At 48.4% G+C, this 22,872-nt stretch overlaps 2 protein-coding genes and 2 pseudogenes across 2 annotated transcripts; 1 reads left to right on the forward strand and 3 right to left on the reverse strand.

The window, feature by feature from the left end:
* The first annotated feature begins 923 nt into the window (after nucleotides 1–923).
* Nucleotides 924–2,500, forward strand: LOC117191290. The gene is made up of 3 exons (XM_033396197.1): nucleotides 924–1,478; nucleotides 1,549–1,726; nucleotides 1,817–2,500. Exons 1-3 carry the CDS (start codon nucleotides 943–945, stop codon nucleotides 2,249–2,251), a joined length of 1,149 nt encoding a protein of 382 aa, XP_033252088.1. The 5' UTR covers nucleotides 924–942; the 3' UTR covers nucleotides 2,252–2,500.
* Nucleotides 2,501–2,910: 410 nt separating this feature from the next.
* On the reverse strand, nucleotides 2,911–3,625 carry LOC117191297 (annotated as a pseudogene).
* An 843-nt stretch (nucleotides 3,626–4,468) lies between these two features.
* LOC117191299 (V-type proton ATPase 16 kDa proteolipid subunit-like) lies at nucleotides 4,469–5,069 on the reverse strand. The gene has a single exon (XM_033396204.1). The coding sequence runs from the start codon at nucleotides 4,985–4,987 to the stop codon at nucleotides 4,490–4,492; it is 498 nt and encodes a 165-aa protein (XP_033252095.1). The 5' UTR covers nucleotides 4,988–5,069; the 3' UTR covers nucleotides 4,469–4,489.
* A 52-nt stretch (nucleotides 5,070–5,121) lies between these two features.
* LOC117191446 overlaps nucleotides 5,122–22,872 on the reverse strand; it is a 68,077-nt pseudogene continuing 50,326 nt past the window's right edge.

A 22,872-nucleotide genomic window follows, 5' to 3' on the forward strand; every position in this document is an offset into this window, starting at 1 on the left:
AGGTCCGATATCACAGGAGTGTGGATACCAAATTTGGTTGCTCTGGCTCTTATAGGTTCTGAGATCCTTGAACTCATATTTTGCAATTGGCAAAACCGACCATGAAACCTGTGTGTTAGAGAGAGACAGAGGGAGAAAGAATGAAATTGTTTTCTTGATTCTGGCTATAATATTTATACGATCTGGTTGAGATCTTACATTCTAAGACATATAGTCATCCTCTACGATTCTGGGTTTTTGGTTTTATCGTATCTTTAAAAATGTGGATGCCACAGATTTTCGTCCTTTGTGGGAGCGGAAGTGGACGGGGCGAAGTTTTGAAATATTTTTGTAGCAGTGACATATCACAGAAGTCTGGATCCAAAACATCGTTACTCTAGCTCTTATAGTCTTTGAGCACTAGGCGCTGAAGGGGACGGACAGACGGACGGACGGACGGACAGACGGACAGACAGACATGGCTCAATCGACTCGGCTATTGATGCTGATCAAGAATATATATACTTTATGGGGTCGGAAACGATTCCTTCTGGACGTTACACACATCCACTTTTACCACAAATCTAATATACCCCAATACTCATTTTGAGTATCGGGTATAAAAATACAAAATCATACAATCGGACTTCGGCATATACTCGTTCGTACCACACACACAAATGTGCATACTCGTAATACCCGAAAGTAAATAAAAATATATCTAAATACTAAAACCAAACAGAGTCCCCACAACGGACCGTGTTTATCTATGGAATGCACGCCCACCGGTGTGTGGATGTGTAGAATGTGTCGTGGGTATGTACAGATACAACAACTACTCGAAGCGGAGGCTCTTTGCAAAGCCGAATCTTCGGTAGGTATTTTCAGATAATTTATGATACGAATATATTTGTGATACTTTCTACTTCCAGTCGCCCCTGGGGGCTGGACCCGCAGCATGAGATGCCGTTCCACAGCGATGAGTGCATCTTCCAGAGGAGCATGCCATCGGTGGTGACTTTCGTGCTGTACGGCCTAGCCGTCCACACGCTCTCCATCTTCGGTCTGTGTACGAACTTCATCAATGCGGTGGTGTTCATGCGGCCGAAGATGACGCCCTCGGCCTTCACCTATCTGGCGGCACTCTCTTGGATGGACAGCGTCTCCTGTCTGCTCATCACGCTAACGGCGCTGTCGCGCAGCTACTTCTACTACAGCCCCTCCTGGATCGCCTACGACTACCAGTGGCAGACGCCGCTGTTCGGCATCAGCACAGGAGCCGCCAACCTGATTCTGGCCTGTCTCAGCCTGGATCGGTTCACCTATTTGGCCAGCTTCAGCAGGAACAATGGGCCACCGAAGTTTTGTCGCCGCAAGGTTGTTCGCTATATGATAGCCGTCGTGATTGCCGTCTCTATTGCGGCCAATATGCCATACTTTTTCGTCTTATCTGTGGATCACGACGGAACCTGTCATGTGCAAGAGTTCTACTACTCCACGTGAGTTTTGTGAGAAGCTGGATTGATGGATCAACTTTCTACACGGAATACTTCTGCATTCTTTCTGCAGATTCTATAAGGCGCACAACTGGTTCAGCTTCACCCTGTTGGCCCTGCTGCCAGCCGTATTCCTGCTGATCGGAAACACAGCCATCATTATTGCCTTTCGACGGTGGACAAAGCAGAGTCGCCTTTGCCAGTCCACTGCCAACAATGGTGACACTCGCAGCACCATCAAACGATACCAGGTACAGTAGCCGACAAAACTATGCGCATGAGAAGGCTTGGAGAAGGCTTTTCCTACGATGTCCATTTTTAATATCAATATTTTCTCGCAGCACCAAATGAAGCTGACGGTGAGCATTGTGATTATGATAACGCTCTACATGATCGGCGAACTTCCGGCGCACATGACGTCGCGAAAGAGTTCGCTCAATCTTCTCTTCGGGGGCGACACCAACAAAGGGGATGAGTCGGTGATGGAGAAGGTGGAGGTGATCTGCATCACGCTCAATGCCCTGCAACTGTCCCTGAACATTGTCGTGTACGCCGTGATCAATCCCTACTTTATGAGAAAGAACTCTGTTCTCTGCCTCAAGGGCACCTCAGATGTGTGCTTGGGTATCTGTTGCTTCCGTGCCATTGGGCGGAGCTGGCGCCGATGTCGGACCCGACGCCAACAGCAACCCACGGCCGAGGAGTGCGTGGTCAGCAGTGTGGCGCCTCATCATTTGCCGGCGGACGAGGCGATGCAGTGTGGCTGCGCGAGCTGAGCCAGCGACTCCGATTGTCAAAACGATGCTCACTGTAGAACAGCTGTGGGCACCTTTACGCTAGTGAAGGATTCCCAAGAGGAACAACATTCCCACTCCCATGGACATCCAGAGCCAGAGGTGTTCACCACCAGATCCAGCTCCTGCCTGCACGCAAAAGACTCGGCACCAAACGATGATTCGATCTTCAGCTCTAGCTTTATTATAATCACTTAGTAAACGACCATTCAATAAACATTACTTAAGTTATATCAGCATGGTATTGTAACGATCCAGGAGACGTTGCCAGATCATGTTGGTCTAGCGTCGTGCTGTGTGTTGGTCTCCATCGAACACTTTGTAGTACGGATCCCCCGGGAGTATTTTATGTATGACGATGTGCATCATATCCTTCCTTTCATCCTCTTTCTTGTACAGTGGACGCACCATCACAATTTTCGTAGTGTTTCTTGCCAGTGTCGTGTTTCTTGCAACAGTTGTGTTATCTTGCGATTGAACGTGGAAAAGACAGACGCCAAGCACCATCCAAAAGCCGACGAAATGAAGAAACATTCTAGCACCAGAAGCGAAGTGTCTTCGACAATGTCCGACAAATAGAATGTCGAGGAAAAAGTTATACCCTCATGAAACAGATGTAAGAACCGGTTACCAAAAAACACAAGTGACGACTCGCTTACGAAGAACTTGTGGGATCTGAAGATGTCCCACTTTTATTGAAATTTCATTTGGTGAATAAATAGATAGCCACTATCAGGCCATAGAGACCCAAGACCTCGGCAAATATCTGTATCAAAATTAGACCCACAAACAGCTTCGGCTGCTGTGCAGCTGCACGAACACCAGCATCGCCCACAACGCCAATGGCAAACCCAGCCGCCATTCCGGAGAGACCCACAGCCAGACCGGCACCAAGATTGAGGAATCCCTTGTAGGTGGGGTACATCTTTATCAACGAACCGGTCAACAGCACCGACACGACCAGTCCATAGATGGCTAAAATGCCAGCCATTACAACGGGAATGATGGACTTCATTTTCAGCTCCGGATGCTTGACAGCCATAGATGAGATGCCAATGGCCGACAATGGCAGTCCCATAGGCAGCTCCCAGCGTGGAGAAGGCAATGGCTGATACGGCTCCCATAATACAGAAGAAGAAGGCATAGTGCGGCTGATCAATCGTTGCCTCAGGGTCTGTGTGATGTGCCTTTAGCCTGGGCATAATTGTTACCGAGTCAAAAAAAAATTTTAGACTATAGAATAATGCATGTTAAGCAATTTATTGTTTTGGAAAAGTTATGAAGTTTGGATCAAACAATGGGTTTCGATTTATTTTCAAAATCCTTTTTTTCCAATGTTAACTGTCTTAATGATAGTGGGAAACTCATGGTTAACTTAGTCATATGGATAGCACACATAAATGTTCCTAAACGACACATCGAACATAATTATAGTTGAGTAAACTAATTATTCAGTTTGGTGTGTAATACAAGACACAGAGGCGCGTTCTTCCACTATTTAGCCTGCAGTTTAGACAGAAAGTCCATGAGGAACTGATGTCGGGTACGCAGCTCGATGAAATTGCGATGCTTAAGCTTGGCACGCATCCGCCTAATCCGCCGCGTGCCTCCATTTTCATTTCGGTTAATCAGTTCACCTACTTGTCCAGCTTCAGGAGGAACAGTGGGCCCCCGAGGTTCTGTCGCCGCAAGGTTGCTCGCTGTATGATCGCTGTCGCCTTTGCCAGTCCACTGCCAACAATGGCACACCACCATCAAACGAAACCAGGTACAGTAGCCGACAAAACTATGCTCATGCCACACCCTTGGAGAAGGCTTTTCCTACGATGTCTATTTTTAATATCAATATTTTCTCGCAGCACCAAATGAAGCTGACGGTGAGCATTGTGATTGTGATGACGCTCTATATGATCGGTGAACTGCCGGCGGACATGACGTCGCGAAAGAGTTCGCTCAATCTACTTTTCGGGGGCGACACCAAGAAGTGGATGAGTCGGTGACGGAGAAGGTGGAGGTGATCTGCATCACGCTCAATGCCCTGCAACTGTCCCTGAACATTTTCGTGTATGCCGTAATCAAGGGCACCTCCAATGTGTGCATCCATTGCAAGAGCATATCCAGATGAGCAAATAGTTTGTAGAAGAAAAAGTTCCCAACAAACACAAGTGACGACTCGTTTATAAAGAACTTGTGGTGGGATGTCTCACTTTTATTGACATTTTATTTGGTGAATAAATAAATGGCCACTATCAAGCCATAGAGACCCAAGACCTCGGCAAATATCTGTATCAAAATTAGACCCACAAACAGCTTCGGCTGCTGTGCAGCTGCACGAACACCAGCATCGCCCACAACGCCAATGGCAAAGCCAGCCGCCATTCCGGAGAGACCCACAGCCAGACCGGCGCCAAGATTGAGGAATCTCTTGTAGGTGGGGTACATCTTTATCAACGAACCGGTCAACAGCACCGACACGACCAGTCCATAGATGGCTATAATGCCAGCCATTAGCACGGGAATGATGGACTTCATTATCAGCTCCGGATGCTTGACCGCCATAGATGAGATGCCAATGGCCGACTTGGCAGTCCCATAGGCAGCTCCCAGCGTGGAGAAGGCAATGGCTGATACGGCTCCCATAATACAGAAGAAGAAGGCATAGTGCGGCTGATCAATCGTTGCCTCAGGGTCTATGTGATGTGCCTTTAGCCTGGGCATAATTGGTATCGAATCAAAGGTTTAAGATTAGAGAGTAAAGCAAGTTCAACAATTTATTCGTTTTGGAAAGGTTATGAAGTTTATATCTAAGACCGTATTTGGATTTATATTAAAAAACATTTTATTTTCCATTGTTAACAGTCTTAACGATAGTGGGAAACTCATGGTTAACGTAATCATAGGGAGAGCCGAAATAGCTGTAGCCGTAAAAGATCCTTCTAACATAATCATAGTGAACTAATTATTCAGTTTAATGTATAATACAAGACACAGAGGCGCTTTATTCCCCTATTTACTACTTTGGACGTTGACATGCAATGACTGCATTTTTCAAGAGGCGATGCAGTTACTGCACCGTCAAGTGGCCCGTGTGACACCAGCAGAAGGCTGTTACGCGCGGATCCCAGGCAAAACGCAGCCCTCCTCCCGCCCAACCGACCGAGGGGCGCTGCCGCATGATGCGCGGTGCGTAGCCGAACCAAACGCGAACATGCAAGAAAGATAGCTATTAGACTAACATTCGAGGAAAATTATCACAAAGCTTACTAAGAAACTAAGCATGCAATCAAAATACAAATACCATTACATTTACTAATTAATAGAAAGGTGTGTAAGGATTAATAATTTAATAAGAGGAAGAGAATTAGTGTTGGATATAATATGGTAGAGGGAATTATAATCCGAGCATAAGACCCTAAACGGTTCATGCAAGTAATAATTCGATCTACAAAGTGGAAGGAACAACAGTATAAAATTTCTAGTCAGTCTAATAGGAATCGTGAAGTTTATGCGGCTCAACAGATCAGGGCTGTCTATGTCACCCCTGATCAAGTTGTGCATAAATATCACACCAAGCATTTTTCTACGGTTAACTAAGGATGGGAGGTTTACTAATAGTAGTCTACTAGAGTAAGATGGGAGTCTTACACCCGCATCCCAGTTAAGGCCCCGCAGAGCAAAGAGTAAAAAGTTTTTCTGTACTGATTCTATACGGTCCTGGTGTACTTTGTACTGAGGGCACCATACACAGGAGCCGTATTCTAAGATCGGACGAACAAGCGAGGTATAGAGAGTCTTTGTTATATAGGGGTCGTCAAATTCCTTTGACCACCTCTTTATAAACCCAAGCACGCGAAAGACGTCACGTTTACCTTGACCCAAGAGAGTAGCGTAGCGTAGGGAGAGCATAGATTAAAAGCTTGACCAAAATTTCGCTCAATTGGGCGAAAGATCATCCGATTATGCAGTTAAAGTTCCTAAGATCATCCGATTATGCAGTTAAAGTTTCCAAATATCATCCGATCTTCGAGCTTTTGGTTCGGTACCGCTTAGCTGAACCTGCAGAAGTTGGGCTGGAGTTATTGACTGAGAATCGATTGATTAAAGCGGACGTGTTTACTCGGGAATAAATATATATATATATATATATATATATATTTAGCCAACGAACAGTTCTGGCATCTACGCCATACCTCGTGAGCAGAGTTTCAATTAAGACTGAGAATCAGGAGATTTACCCAGGAAAGCAGTGTAAAGAAAAACCTAGCTGGTATGTCCGTGATAATTTGGAAAGTGTTCGTGGTAATATATATATAGAAGAATTTGTGTTATAGGACGGCGGCCCGTAGCCACGGTACTGCTCGTGCGATCATCAGTTGCATAGGAGTGCATATACGGTGTGGTTTACGAGAGTTGTGGGGCGGATCGAAAAGACAAGTAGTGAATCCACGGAAAAAAAAAACACCGAACAGCGAGACCTGCAGCTTTACGTCGTCGGTCGAAAGCCTCAACAACCGTGTGGATGCACGTCGAAAACCAAGAGGCGCCTCCGGAACTTTATTTTTGGCGTCATTGATGCCCCCCGTTATCGAGCCTCCAATGAAAGTGTAGTCCGCAGACCGACGTCGAATCGGATCGGCAACCTGAAGGCAAGCTAAGGAGCTAATGTACCCCATCGTCAACTGATTTGGCTGCGCCAGCGACACCCAATAATGAACTCGAATTGATTGCATTATTGTTGGATACTTCCGGCGGCGCAGTCCTACTCAGCCTGGCTGACATGTCTCACGACCACGTCAATAGAGGATCGTAGTTACTCGTTGATGTAACACACGCCCCTTTTTCCTCTAGATTTCATGTGCCAGGCTAAAACCATTCTCTTTCGTCACACGATGTATACAGTTTAATAGTTAGTTATGTAACCCAGCCAACATAATGGATTTTGGCAACTAATGGGTATGAGAGCAGCATTAATTTTTCTTGAGATTACAAAGCAGTACACTCTAGTACGCTCACGTGCATATATACTCGTATTAAATATCTTTTCTTTTCCTTAGAAGTATACACCAACGTCATCATTGAGCTCAACGATCACGGATGGAATAAACCGTACTATCCTACCAAAAGCGCTGTGAGCTTGTAAATAAGAACAAGTACATATATGCACTGAGCTGGGAAGTAACCTGCGTGTTACATATATTTTTCTATTGATATCACCTTTATATATCCGTAACCATAATGTATTGGTACCTCTCACCCCTTTAGAATCTGTTACCCATATATGATGGTCATTTTTAAATCTTTATTTTTCCTAATATTTCTTCTCAATTCTTTACATATACATTAAGCTATCGAGACACAGCAAAAAAATGAATTTAATTATAAGTTAAGAAAACCCCCCTCCAAGAATTTAATTAGGTTAGGTTAGGTTAAGGCGGTAGCCGGGAGGGGGGGATAAGAGCCTCCCGCCCCCAAGCTCACTTGGACCTATAAAAGGTCCGTTGTGTTGCCGCATGGGCAAGTGCCCCTTCGCGTTGCCCGAACCGTGAGAGCATACTACTGCAGGTTAAGGGCAGTCCCATCCGGTGGCTTGGATGTATTTGGACAAGGTGCCTGGTTTGATTTCGGACAGGTCCGAAATGTCCGGGAGGAAAGCGGCCCCGAGAATACGAAGACGACGATTTCCAAGGGCTGGGCAGTGGCAGAAGAAGTGGGGGACCGATTCCTCCTCCTCCTCGTCGAGACAACTCCTGCAGAAGTCGTTATGAGGGATTGACAGTCTAGAGTCATGAGTGCCGATCTGCCAGTGTCCCGTAATGGCTCTAGTAACTGCAGAGCCCTGTGCTCTGCTGAGTTTATACAGCTCTGCTGAGCGCTTCTTCGATCGATGTGGCCATATCAATCTTGAGACTTTACAGGAAACGGTTTGCTGCCATCTCCTATTGGCATTTTGCTCGAACAATTCGTGCGTTAGGAGCCTGCACGTAGCCAAGGGCATCGCTACTTGCTCCCTCTCCGATAGGAGAGGAATCGTAGTACCCTGCCTGGCTAGCTCGTCAGCGGCGTCGTTCCCCTCGATGTCCCTGTGGCCGGGGACCCATATAAGGAAGAGATCTAACTGCTCTGCGATCTCGTGCAGAGACCTGCGGCAGTCATTTACAGTCGCTGAGTTCGACGATATTGAGCCTAGAGCTTTGATAGCTGCTTGACTGTCCGAGAAGACGCACACTAAGTGCGTATCTAGAAGTAGTTTGGAGTAGTTAGGAAAACACCGGCTGTTTATTCAAAACAAAAGGAAAAAATGCGGAGCGCAAAACAAAAACACGTCTGATCACTACGAAAGAGAACGGATTTTATATGCAGATTTTTACCCTGCAGTTTAGACAGAAAGTCCATGAGGAACTGATGTCGGGTACGCAGCTCGATGAAATTGCGATGCTTAAGCTTGGCACGCATCCGCCTAATGAGCTGCTCCCGATCACGTGCCCCCATTTTCATTTCGTTTAGAGAGACCTTGTCTTCTTCGCGCGTCCACGGCGATGACTTGGTTAAACTGTAGGGTGGTGATGCAGGTTTTGATGTACCACTGAGGCTGGAGAACCAGCGGACGCGTCCTCAGCGGTTGTGAAGTTTGCCAGACTGGCTACCACATCCAGTTTGCAGTCCTCGTCGCTGTCAAACTGTGTCGTGATCATGTGCTGGGGGTATTGCCAGCACTCACACGGAGCGGCTCCAGCTCCTCCTCCTCCGACTGTCCCAAATCCATTTTGACGGGGCTAAAAGACTGCGGGGAGATGGACATGGCCAGGCTTCCGCCACTGTCCGACAGGAACTCCCGTTCATCCTGGTTGTCGGGCTCCACTTTGGGCACAGAGAGTGTTGCTGTTGGCTTCTGCTTGGCCAGGGCAATGACGCGGATACCAGCTTTGTTATCCGTGGCGTCGCGGGAACTTTCCTGGTCGATCAAGGTGCGCAAACGTTTGGCACACTCAATGGCTGGCGAGGGTGGCGGCCGAGACTCATGGATTACCACCATTGGCGCAACATTGTAGCGGGGCTTAGGCTGCGACTGGTTCTGAGGAGAGCGTACATTCTTTGTGGGCGATTTTCGTTTGTTCAGGTGTGGGGACAGGCCCGACAACGGACTCAATCCAGAGCTATTCGCCTGTTTCCGTGGCGACATTTCGCCAAAGTTGATGGCCGTTTTCCTCGCATTCGGATGATGGCCCTGTGAATGGTTGGCATTGGGCGTACTGGTCGCCCCAAAGTTTTGATTGCTATAGAGGCTGGCATTCAAGCGCACGGCATGAGCTTTCAGTGTCACATCGTCGCACATCTCGATAGAGGAGCTACTGTTCTGCTCGTCGCCAGTTGTGTCAATGATCAGGCCACGACTCGCATCATCTTCTTCACTCCGGTCAGCCGCATCGTCACTGTCCACCGACGTTGCCAGGCTCAGCAGCTTCTCGCCGTGTTCCCGAATGCCATGGACACAGGTCAGGGCATCGGCAGAGCCGGCTGGCAAATCGTACAATTGCTCGTTGTAGATGCTGGCAGCCATGAAGGAGAGTTTGGCGGGTAGCAGGATTTTGGAGCCATAGAACATACGTCCATTGATGTACTTCAATATGCATGCTGCTGAAGGCTTCGGTTGCGTCACAGGGTCCGCGTAATCGTAAACAGTCTCTGTATACTCGCCGGTTGTGTTGTGCTGCAGCTCATTCAGATTAAACGTTTCCACAGGGGGCATCATTCTGTACAAATTAATAAAATATGAATTGACTAGTTGCATTTCAGGCATTGTAGGGGCCGAATTTAGGGAAAGAGTACAGAGCATCACGGATAAGCACAGTTTTCTTTTGGTAATGCGTAAAGGTGCAGATACATAGTAACTCCGAAAGTGGATCGTAAGCTGCAAGCTTTCCGAAAAGCTTTCTAAAGAGAGTCGGCGCGCAGCGCACGCACTTAAGCGAAAGACGTCACGTTTACCTTGACCCAAGAGAGTAGCGTAGCGTAGGGAGAGCATAGATTAAAAGCTTGACCAAAATTTCGCTCAATTGTGAGAAAGATCATCCGATTATGCAGTTAAAGTTCCTAAGATCATCCGATTATGCAGTTAAAGTTTCCAAATATCATCCGATTTTCGAGCTTTTGGTTCGGTACCGCTTAGCTGAACCTGCAGAAGTTGGGCTGGAGTTATTGACTGAGAATCGATTGACTAAAGCGGACGTGTTTAATCGGGAATAAATAAATATATATATATATATATATATTTAGCCAACGAACAGTTCTGTCATCTACGCCATACCTCGTGAGCAGAGTTTCAATTAATACCGAGAATCAGGAGATTTACCCAGGAAAGCAGTGTAAAGAAAAACCTAGCTGGTATGTCCTTGATAATTTGGAAAGTGTTCGTGGTAATATATATATAGAAGAATTTGTGTCATAGGACGGCGGCCCGTAGCCACGGTACTGCTCGTGCGATCATCAGTTGCATAGGAGTGCATATACGGTGTGGCTTACGAGAGTTGTGGGGCGGATCGAAAAGACAAGTAGTGAATCCACGGGAAAAAAAAACACCGAACAGCGAGACCTGCAGCTTGACGTCGTCGGTCGAAAGCCTCAACAACCGTGTGGATGCACGTCGAAAACCAAGAGGCGCCTCCGGAACTTTATTTTTGGCGTCATTGGCGTCGAATCGGATCGGCAACCTGAAGTCAAGCTAAGGAGCTAATGTACCCCATCGTCAACTGATTTGGCTTCGCCAGCGACACCCAATAATGAACTCGAATTGATTGCATTATTGTTGGATACTTCCGGCGGCGCAGTCCTACTCAGCCTGGCTGACATGTCTCACGACCACGTCAATAGAGGATCGTAGTTACTCGTTGATGTAACACACGCCCCCTTTTTCCTCTAGATTTCATGTGCCAGCCTAAAACCATTCTCTTTCGTCACACGATGTATACAGTTTTATAGTTAGTTATGTAACCCAGCCAACATAATGGTTTTTGGAAACTAATGGGTATGAGAGCAACATTAATTTTTCTTGAGATTACAAAGCAGTACACTCTAGTACGCTCACGTGCATATATACTCGTATTAAATATCTTTTCTTTTCCTTAGAAGTATACACCAACGTCATCATTGAGCTCAACGATCACGGATGGAATAAACGGTACTAGCCTACTAAAAGCGCTGTGAGCTTGTAAATAAGAAAAAGTACATATATGCACTGAGCTGGGAAGTAACCTGCGTGTTACATATATTTTTCTATTGATATCACCTTTATATATCCGTAACCATAATGTATTGGTACCTCACACCCCTTTAGAATCTGTTACCCATATATGATGGTCATTTTTAAATCTTTATTTTTCCTAATATTTCTTCTCAATTCTTTACATATATATTAAGCTATCGAGACACAGCAAAAAAATGAATTTAATTATAAGTAAAGAAAACTCCCCTCCAAGAATTTAATTAGGTTAGGTTAGGTTAAGGCTGTTGCCGGGAGGGGGGATAAGAGCCTCCGGTGGCTTGGATGTATTTGGACAAGGTGCCTGGTTTGAATACGGCCCCGAGAATACGAAGACGACGATTTCCAAGGGCTGGGCAGTGGCAGAAGAAGTGGGGGACCGATTCCTCCTCCTCCTCGTCGCGACAACTCCTGCAGAAGTCGTTATGAGGGATTGACAGTCTAGAGTCATGAGTGCCGATCTGCCAGTGTCCCGTAATGGCTCTAGTAACTGCAGAGCACTGTGCTCTGCTGAGTTTATACAGCTCTGCTGAGCGCTTCTTCGATCGATGTGGCCATATCAATCTTGAGACTTTACAGGAAACGGTTTGCTGCCATCTCCTATTGGCATTTTGCTCGAACAATTCGTGCGTTAGGAGCCTGCACGTAGCCAAGGGCATCGCTACTTGCTCCCTCTCCGATAGGAGAGGAATCGTAGTACCCTGCCTGGCTAGCTCGTCAGCGGCGTCGTTCCCCTCGATGTCCCTGTGGCCGGGGACCCATATAAGCAATAGATCTAACTGCTCTGCGATCTCGTGAAGAGACCTGTGGCAGTCATTTACAGTCGCTGAGTTCGACGATATTGAGCCTAGAGCTTTGATAGCTGCTTGACTGTCCGAGAAGACGCACACTAAGTGCGTATCTAGAAGTAGTTTGGAGACGATCGAAATGGCCTCCTTGATGGCTTCAACCTCCGCTTGGAACACACTACAGTGATCCGGGAGCCTGAAGCAATGACTGATGTTCAGCTCTCTGCAGTAGACTCCGCCTCCCACGCGGCCGTCTAGCTTTGAGCCATCAGTGTAGAAGTGGACCGCATTTGCAGGTCCTGGTTCGCCCATCTCCCAGTCCTCCCTAGGTGGGATTGATACCTGGAAGGGCGTCGAGAGGTGATCACTAGGAATACAGTAATCTGTCCTCTCTGGTAATTGCGGGAGTCTCATCAGGATTCCCGAGTGCCCAACCGCGGATGCTTTCCACAGTCTGGCTTCTCTCATTCTGAGGGCGGAAAGTGTTGCCACCTTCTTTCCCATGAGATCCACAGGGAGGAGGTCCAGCACAGTATCCAGGGCTTCCCCTGGAGTAGTGCGTAGCGCGCCAGTTATGCATAGCTCTGCCATGCGTTGAACTCTGCTGAGTTTATTGAGGCATGTCCTTCTGTCTAAGGCTGGCCACCATACCACCACTCCATAGAGCATGATTGGTCGTATGATGGCGAACTATATAGGGGGTCATTCCCCATTTTAGTCCGATGGCTTTCCTGCAAGTATAGAGGGCCACTGTGGCCTTCTTTACTCTATCCTCTATGCTCAATTTCCAATCGAGCTTTCTATCGAGGATTAGGCCAAGATACTTGGCGTTGTTGCTGAAGACTAGCGTTTCCCCACATAGTCTTGGGGGAATCAGTACCGGAACTTTGTACTTCCTAGTGAAAAGCACCAGTTCCGTTTTAGACGGGTTGACGCCTAACCCGCATTTGTCTGCCCATTTCGACATTTTCGTGAGAGTACTTGTCATGCACTCACACAACGTCTGCGGAAATTTTCCGGAGAATGCTATGGCAACATCGTCCGCGTACGCCACCACACGGCAGCCACCCCCCTCTATCTCCCGCAGCAGAGTGTTCACTGCCACGTTCCATAGAAGGCATAGAATGCCTCAACCGTCCTGTATTGTAGCATCTGATCGATCAGGCTCACCGTCCTGGAGTCAACGCCCAGATCCGTCAGTGCGCCCGTGATGGCGGTCGGAAGGATGTTGTTAAAGGCGCCTTCTATGTCGAGGAAGGCTACTAGGGTGTACTCCTTAAAGTTAAGGGACGCTTCGATGATCGATGTGATCGAGTGTAGGGCCGTTTCGGTGGATCTTCCCTTCCGATAGGCATGCTGGGAGTCTGAGATCAGACTGGACGGAATGCACGCCGTGAGATGCAGCCCCAGGAGCCGCTCCATCGCCTTTAGAAGAAAAGACGATAGACTTATGGGTCTGAAATGCCTTTGGTATGAATACGACTTTGGTCTGAAGCCAGGTGTCAGGAATGCACCCGTGGGAGAAGATTCCCTCGTAAATTATTTTGAGCCACTTAATGGCTTTATGTCCCGCGTGAATCTGTTGGGCAGGGAAAATGCCGTCTGGCCCCGCGGACTTGTAGGGTTTAAAGCTTCTGATCGCCCAGGAAATGTTCTCCTGGCTTAGCAGTCTCAGGATGGCATTTGAGGCGACAAAAGGAGGCGCGAGGTAGTTGAGTCTGTTTTCATCGCAGCCAGTGAAGTTGGTATTTAGGAGAAGATTTAGCGACTCATCGCTGGACGTAGTCCACGACTGGTCGGTGTTCCTCAAGTAGCCCAGGGTGGGTGTTGTCTTCGAGAGAACTCTGCGCAAGCGTGAGGCTTCTGAGTTACTCTCGATTTCGCTGCAGAACTTACGCCAGGAGGCGCGTTTGGCTTTTCTAAGTTCTTTGTTGTAGGTTGACAGACTGGCCTTGTATTCGGCCCAGTTTTGCTCAACGTTTTCAGCCTTAGCTTTATTGAAGAGTCTCCGGGAGGCTTTCCGGAGTTCACCCAGTTTCGGATTCCACCATTCAGGTTTCTTCCGGCCTCTGTTCTTGCCAGAGGGGCATGCTTTGTCTTGCGCCTTATTGCAGGCGTCGGTAAAGATCTTAAGAAGACGAGTCGTGGCCTCCGTGGAGAGCTCCTCCTCAGATGGGGGCTCAGGGAGAACACGACAGAGGTAATCAGAGCACCGAGTCCAGTTTGTCCGCCTGATGTTCCGGAATCGGACTGGCTTCGGTACTGAGAAGGAGAAGACAGTTTCCACGTACCTGTGGTCCGAGAAGGAGTGCTCTTCAAGGACCCTCCAGGATACAATGTTACGCTGTATCTCATGAGAGGCAAGCGTGAGGACCAGGACCTCCTTGCGGTTTTTAATAATAAAGGTGGGATCACTACCCCGGTTTAATAAGACCATCTGAGTGGTCAGTAAGTAACTGAAAAGGTACTCACCCCTTTCGTTTGTGTCAGTGCTTCCCCACTGACAGTGATGTGCATTGGCATCGCACCCCACAATTAGGCCGATGTCCTTGGCCGAGCAGTCTGCGATTAGAGCCCGGAGAGGCGCGTGTGGAGGGGGGTCTGGTTGTTCATGCCCCATGTATGCGGAGCAGATCCTCAGTGAGCGCTCCTGGCCTTCGAGGCTCACTTTGGTGTGGTCTTCATTGCTGAAATTTGGGAGCAAAAATAAGTGCAACTCTCTTTTTGCAAGAATGCAGGTACGAATTTTACCTGCGGTTTCAGCTACGTATAGCTTGTAGTCAGAAGTCCTCAGACCGGAGACCCTGTTTCCGAGGATCCAGGGCTCCTGAATGAGGACTATGTCGGCTCCACCCTTGGCAAGGTGGAGCAGTAGAGCAGCGCATAATGCCTTACAATGGTGGAGGTTTATCTGCAGGAGCGTCAACGCATTCCTGAGGCTCGCCTCCACCATTGTTGCTTCTAGATCGCTGTCAGGGGACTCCGACTCCTCCCCGACAACGATGTGGCTGAGACCTCTGGCTATGTCGCTCTCGTCGAACGCGTAGTCGTCCAAGATGTCGTCCGACATCATGGACGCCGCATCCGACGCCGGGTTGTCTTCCTCGCACGAGGCCCCCTCTTTCGGGATCTCCGGCAGCTCCGGGTCTGGCTCGACCTCCGCTTGCCTGCCCTTGCGATCGGACTTGTAAGTGGATATGGTGACCTTCTTGTAGCCATAATCCACTACACCGTCCGACTTTGCGAGGAGATCAATGGATTCCTCATTTAGGACGAGGATGATCTGGCGCCTCTGCCCTTGGATATCCTCCACCTTTGCCACCTTCCAATCGGCTGTAGGAAGGTGGGGGTTGCAGACCTGCAGTAACCTGAGGATCTTCTCAGGCTCTGCAGGCTTAGCCGAGACCCACGCTCTGGCTCTCGGGCGACTAGGGACATCTTCCCACTTCACGGCCTCCAGTTTCGCCCCTGGATAGACCTCTTTGAGGGCCGCCACCGCCTTCATGTAGAGGGCCGCAGAGCGAGCGTCTTGGCAGGCGATGGCTTTTACCTTGCCTTGATGCCACCCTGCGTCCTCACACTTTGGCGGTGGTCGGCCGTTCTCCTACAGTTCCAGTAGGAACCGGTCCTGGAGCTCGTTCTCCACCAGGTGCCACTTATCGCGAGGGACATGGCCGTCCTCGGCGCCCCTGTCCAGGACAACGATCAGGGTCTTGCCCCTCGCCACCTCAGCGAACGACCGGTTCGTAGGTGGGTCTTCACCCGCTTGGCTTGCTGGGCTTGGCCTGGCTGATTTGCGGGGTCCTCCGCTGAGCGTTGCCGCTTGTTGCTGGCCTTGGCTGCGCCCTTTCCGGCTTTGGCTGGCTGGAACAGTGGAAGGATTGAGGAGGCCCACAGCCTCTGCTCCTTTCCTTCGGCTGACGCCCTGAAGTTCGGGTCTTCGTTGGACAGGATGAAAGCCGCTCGTCTCCTGTCCTGGTACGACGGCTTTCCTCCCCGTGGTGCAGAGACGCTGCCCGCCGGGGCTCCCATGGGTTCTTCGGTCCCGGTGAGCTTACCAGCCGCGATTACGCTCTGCTTGGCAGCCACCCCGGAATCCGCTTCGCCCTTGGAGCCACCCGACTTGGAAGGACCCGATTGGCTTTTCGGGCCCCCCTCGCTGCGGCTGCTGCCTGAAGAGGGTGGACCGACTCAGTCTCCTTCCCCGTCTTCTTTGGACCCGGTTTCCCAGACGCTGGTGCAGAGTGATTGGCTTGTCCCTCCGGTACTTTAAGAGGAGTACCGAGCTCCTTTGCGGTTTTGTTGGTTTTTATACCCGATACTCAAAATGAGTATTGGGGTATATTGCGCGTGTGGTAAAAGTGTTTCTGTGTAACGTCCAGAAGGAATCGTTTCCGACCCCATAAAGTATATATATTCTTGATCAGCATCAATAGCCGAGTCGATTGAGCCCGTCTGTCTGTCCGTCCGTCCGTCCGTCCGTCCGTCCGTCTGTCCGTCCTTATTAGCGCCTAGTGCTCAAAGACTATAAGAGCTAGAGCAACGATGTTTTGGATCCAGACTTCTGTGGTATGTCACTGCTACAAAAATATTTCAAAACTTCGCCCCGCCAACTTCCGCCCCCACAAAGGACGAAAGTATCGTAGAGAATGACCGTATCTTTTAGACTGCAGAATTTGAATAAGATCGTAATATTATTATAGCCAGAATCAAGAAAACAATTTCATTTTTTCTCGCCATGTCTCTCTCTAACACACACGTAGCATAGCCGGCTTTGCTTAGAGTAAAACATTAGCGCCTAGATCTCAGAGACTACAAAAGCTAGAGCAACCAAATTTCGTATCCACACTCCTAATATATCGGACCGAGACGAGTTTGTTTCAAAATTTCGCCACACCCCCTTCCGCCCCGCAAAGGATGAAAATCTGGGGATATTCACAAAACTCAGAGACTATTAAGGCTAGAGTAACCAAATTTGGTATCCGCACTCCTGTTAGATCTCACTTTAAAACGTATATCTCAAAATTTCGCCCCACCCCCTTCCGCCCCCACAAAAGACGAAAATCTGTTGCATCCACAATATTGCACATTCGAGAAAACTAAAAACGCAGAATCATAGATAACGACCATAACTATCAGATTGCTGAATCTGGATTAGATCAGATCATTTTTATAGCCAAAAGGAACAAATCAATTTGCACTGGCTACGCAGCCCCCGACGTCACGCTCAGACTGATTTTCTGTCTCTCTCGCGGCGTCTGCCGGAGGAGAGCCATACTGACTTAGTATCGGGTATAACTGTAGAGTTGCGGTGTCCGCTGCAACTCACAACGTTCCCCCTCGTTTTAATTTTTAAATGTGCAAATGTGCAATAATCATTCGCAATCGACATTCGTTAGCCTTAGCAAATTTTCGGCTGTTAAGCACAATTCGGTGCTAAAACATACTTACATACACGCATTGCTGGCTATTAATTTCTCTGTCGCGACAATTCGGTCAGTGCAGTGCGGTAGGCAGTGCAGCGAACTCACTAATACACACAAGCGGAGTACAAAGCGGAATCGGACAGCTCGCACAGCCGCACAGCTAAAGGCATTAGCTGTAATCCCTTTGCTTGCGGTTCCCACGTTTATACGTATACAGGGTGTCCTCAACATGGCAGCACCTGAGCCTACCAATGTCGCGAACGCAGCAATGCCGAGTGATGTAGATTTCTACAAGCACAAGGCCGAGTCCATCGCGCGCCAACTAAAGGCCATGGATCGGTTTCTCACCAAGGAAGAGCTTGCCGAGTTAGATGAGGCAGAACTTCAAGCTCGCTTAGAGCAAATCGAGCGAATGAATGCGGATTTCGATGCCGCTCAAACGAGCCTTGAAAGGCTGGATTTCCTGCAGTTAGCCCATGATGCCCGGCTGGACTTTTCGAATGTTTATGTCAAGGTTAGGTCCAGGCTGTCGCGGTAGTTGATGGCTGCTCGCACGGTAAATGTTGCCAATTCAACGGCTCGGCATACTCTCGAGGGGAATTCGTCGTTGTTCGCCTATAATAGTATAGGCCGTTCTCGAATGCCCGAGTTGCAGCTTCCGCGATTCGGTGGGAACTACATGGATTGGCCAGAATTCCACTCGATGTTCTCGACAATGGTGCACAAAGACCATCGTATACCAATCATCGACAAATTCCAATATCTTCGATTCTTGGATACGATTCGTTCCTTGGAACTTTCTGAGGAGAATTACGACAAGGCGTTGAATTTACTAATGTTGCGATTCGATAATAAACTGTTACATTTTCAGGCACACGTCAATGCTATTTTCGGGCTGCAAGGGTGGAGAAGGGCTCGGCTATCGGCTTGCGCGCGCTCAGCGACAAAATCAATTCGCACTTGCGTGCACTTCAGACCTTGGCGACCCCGCAGAAGATATCCGATGGGTTGCTGATCTTCATCATAGGCACGAAATTGGACCACAAGACCAAGGAGAAATGGGAAGAGAACTTGCCGACGTCAGGATTGCCTCGGTGGTCAAGCATGGCCTCATTCTTGGAAGCAAGATGTCGGATGCTGGAAAATTTGGGATCGGCTATGGTAACAATTCCTAGCCAGCAGGTGGGAGAAGACAAACCTGTCACCCTTATCACCTCCAGTAACCACCATCCTAACCCCATATGTAACCATTGCAATTCCTCCGAGCATTACATATCTAGATGTCAGGAATTCCTGAATCTCTCTGCGTTTGAACGATACAAAGAAGCAAAGAAGAGCCGCTTGTGTTTGAACTGCCTCAACAAAGGCCATGAATTGCAGAGGTGCAGGTCAGGACTTTGCAGGCATTGCCAGGCCAAACATCACACGCTACTCCACATTCCATCGGGAACTGGTGCTTCATCTTCCTCTTCACCGGCCGAGGAATCGATCCAGAAAGAGGCCGCGACTGTGCTTCTAGCAAGCGGGTGTTCTAGCCCTCCCCCTCGATCCAGAAATCTCAGCCTAGCCAGAACGTGTTGCTACCTACTGCCCTCGTCCATGTAACAGATCGTTATGGAGCACTTATGTATCCCATGTCGTGCCATTTTGGATTCTGCATCACAGGCAAACTTTGTAACATCTAGACTTGCTGATCAGTTGCAGTTGGATCATCGCTCGTCTTATGTTCACATCTCTGGAATCGGAGATTCCATTCTACCTTCGAGCAAGTCTGTACATATAGTTGTACAATCCCAGGACGCAAGCTATCGAGCTTCCTTCGCTGCAATTGTCACCAACTCAATTACGGAAATGCAGCCTAACTTCGGCGTAGACGCAAAGGATTGGCCAATGCCGAATAATCTAAAACTAGCTGATCCTAATTTCTCCAAGCCCCAACGTATCGATCTGTTGATAGGTTCTGGTTTGTTCTTCGATTTAATGTGCGTCGGACAGATTCGACTATCAGCCCAATTGCCAACATTGCAGGAGACAAAACTTGGTTGGATAGTATCAGGAAGCATTGATAGCTCGGAGAATAAGCGTGCAGCTTTAGCCGCTTTTGAAAATTCCTCGTGCATCTCTATTGACGATTTTCGACCCACAACGCTGGAGTACCAAAACTTAGAGCAGCAATGCAGGAGCAGCTGCTCGAGTGCCAGGTGCAAGTGGAAAAACTGCGATCGGAGAATCAGGAACTGCAGCGCGAACTTTTCCATATATTAAAAACCTACATATCCACGGCAAATGAAATTCAACTTTCAAGAGTTTCTACATTGCCAAATTTCCTGCCATTCTATGCAATTACAGAGGTTCCCGATGATCAAGACGTAATCACGACAAGCCGCCTTCGTAAAGAAGCGCCGATTGCTGCGTTCGACGATCATCCCAGCGTAGCCGCCAGCTGCGCCCAAGCAAGCATCTTCAAGAGGGCCGTTGGAAAAATAGCGGTTCTGCCCCTTCAGGATGGATCTGTTGAAAGCCTTTGCCTTCCAACGGGGGGTGAATGTTCGGAGCAGAACCCAGCCGATTAGCTGCTTGCCAAATAGCACCTAATTCTTGGCCCTCAGCCACTTATTTTGTTTGTTACTTATGTCTATGTCACTCATTTGTTTGTTAAAGCTTTGCGCTTGCTTGCCTTGCTAAACGCTCTCTGCCAGCTCGCTCTTCGCTATCTCCGCTTTGCGTCTGCCTACCGACGTCGGCCGAGCGAGGCTGCGCTTAGCGATCGGAGCGGCAATGTAAAGGGCAGGCAAGCCACACTTGCAATTTGGATGTCACGCATTAAAGAACATATCGTAATTTTATTTCTGCGCCGAGTTTTATTTAATTCGAAATAATTAGTCGGCTGATTGGGGATAAAAAACATTATCTCCACATAAAATTTGGTGACCCCGACGTGATATCTGAGTTGCAGTGTCAATTAATAATCATTCGCAATCGACATTCGTTAGCCTTAGCAAATTTTCGGCTGTTAAGCACAATTCGGTGCTAAAACATACTTACATACACGCATTGCTGGCTATTAATTTCTCTGTCGCGACAATTCGGTCAGTGCAGTGCGGTAGGCAGTGCAGCGAACTCACTAATACACACAAGCGGAGTACAAAGCGGAATCGGACAGCTCGCACAGCCGCACAGCTAAAGGCATTAGCTGTAATCCCTTTGCTTGCGGTTCCCACGTTTATACGTATACAGGGTGTCCTCAACATGGCAGCACCTGAGCCTACCAATGTCGCGAACGCAGCAATGCCGAGTGATGTAGATTTCTACAAGCACAAGGCCGAGTCCATCGCGCGCCAACTAAAGACCAAGGATCGGTTTCTCACCAAGGAAGAGCTTGCCGAGTTAGATGAGGCAGAACTTCAAGCTCGCTTAGAGCAAATCGAGCGAATGAATGCGGATTTCGATGCCGCTCAAACGAGCCTTGCAAGGCTGGATTTCCTGCAGTTAGCCCATGATGCCCGGCTGGACTTTTCGAATGTTTATGTCAAGGTTAGGTCCAGGCTGTCGCGGGAGTTGATGGCTGCTCGCACGGTAAATGTTGCCAATTCAACGGCTCGGCATACTCTCGAGGGGAATTCGTCGTTGTTCGCCTATAATAGTATAGGCCGTTCTCGAATGCCCGAGTTGCAACTTCCGCGATTCGGTGGGAATGGATTGGCCAGAATTCCACTCGATGTTCTCGACAATGGTGCACAAAGACCATCGTATACCAATCATCGACAAATTCCAATATCTTCGATTCTTGGATACGATTCGTTCCTTGGAACTTTCTGAGGAGAATTACGACAAGGCGTTGAATTTACTAATGTTGCGATTCGATAATAAACTGTTACATTTTCAGGCACACGTCAATGCTATTTTCGGGCTGCAAGGGGTGGAGAAGGGCTCGGCTATCGGCTTGCGCGCGCTCAGCGACAAAATCAATTCGCACTTGCGTGCACTTCAGACCTTGGCGACCCCGCAGAAGATATCCGATGGGTTGCTGATCTTCATCATAGGCACGAAATTGGACCACAAGACCAAGGAGAAATGGGAAGAGAACTTGCCGACGTCAGGATTGCCTCGGTGGTCAAGCATGGCCTCATTCTTGGAAGCAAGATGTCGGATGCTGGAAAATTTGGGATCGGCTATGGTAACAATTCCTAGCCAGCAGGTGGGAGAAGACAAACCTGTCACCCTTATCACCTCCAGTAACGACCATCCTAACCCCATATGTAACCATTGCAATTCCTCCGAGCATTACATATCTAGATGTCAGGAATTCCTGAATCTCTCTGCGTTTGAAAGATACAAAGAAGCAAAGAAGAGCCGCTTGTGTGTGAACTGCCTCAACAAAGGCCATGAATTGCAGAGGTGCAGGTCAGGACTTTGCAGGCATTGCCAGGCCAAACATCACACGCTACTCCACATTCCATCGGGAACTGGTGCTTCATCTTCCTCTTCACCGGCCGATGAATCGATCCAGCAAGAGGCCGCGACTGTGCTTCTAGCAAGCGGGTGTTCTAGCCCTCCCCCCTCGATCCAGAAATCTCAGCCTAGCCAGAACGTGTTGCTACCTACTGCCCTCGTCCATGTAACAGATCGTTATGGAGCACTTATCTATCCCATGTCGTGCCATTTTGGATTCTGCATCACAGGCAAACTTTGTAACATCTAGACTTGCTGATCAGTTGCAGTTGGATCATCGCTCGTCTTATGTTCACATCTCTGGAATCGGAGATTCCATTCTACCTTCGAGCAAGTCTGTACATATAGTTGTACAATCCCAGGACGCAAGCTATCGAGCTTCCTTCGCTGCAATTGTCACCAACTCAATTACGGAAATGCAGCCTAACTTCGGCGTAGACGCAAAGGATTGGCCAATGCCGAATAATCTAAAACTAGCTGATCCTAATTTCTCCAAGCCCCAACGTATCGATCTGTTGATAGGTTCTGGTTTGTTCTTCGATTTAATGTGCGTCGGACAGATTCGACTATCAGCCCAATTGCCAACATTGCAGGAGACAAAACTTGGTTGGATAGTATCAGGAAGCATTGATAGCTCGGAGAATAAGCGTGCAGCTTTAGCCGCTTTTGAAAATTCCTCGT

The sequence above is a fragment of the Drosophila miranda genome (assembly GCF_003369915.1).
Source record: "Drosophila miranda strain MSH22 chromosome Y unlocalized genomic scaffold, D.miranda_PacBio2.1 Contig_Y1_pilon, whole genome shotgun sequence".
In the NCBI taxonomy this organism is placed as follows: Eukaryota; Metazoa; Arthropoda; class Insecta; order Diptera; family Drosophilidae; genus Drosophila; species Drosophila miranda.

What these genes read in the sequence shown, in the direction of transcription:
- LOC117191299 (XM_033396204.1), bottom strand. Translation starts at nt 4,987, where the DNA reads ATGCCCAGGCTAAAGGCACATCACATAGACCCTGAGGCAACGATTGAT.
- LOC117191290 (XM_033396197.1), top strand. Translation starts at nt 943, where the DNA reads ATGCCGTTCCACAGCGATGAGTGCATCTTCCAGAGGAGCATGCCATCG. An exon ending in CAAGAGTTCTACTACTCCAC is followed by an intron (nt 1,479 to 1,548) that starts GTGAGTTTTGTG and finishes TTCTTTCTGCAG; the next exon opens with ATTCTATAAGGCGCACAACT. An exon ending in GCACCATCAAACGATACCAG is followed by an intron (nt 1,727 to 1,816) that starts GTACAGTAGCCG and finishes ATTTTCTCGCAG; the next exon opens with CACCAAATGAAGCTGACGGT.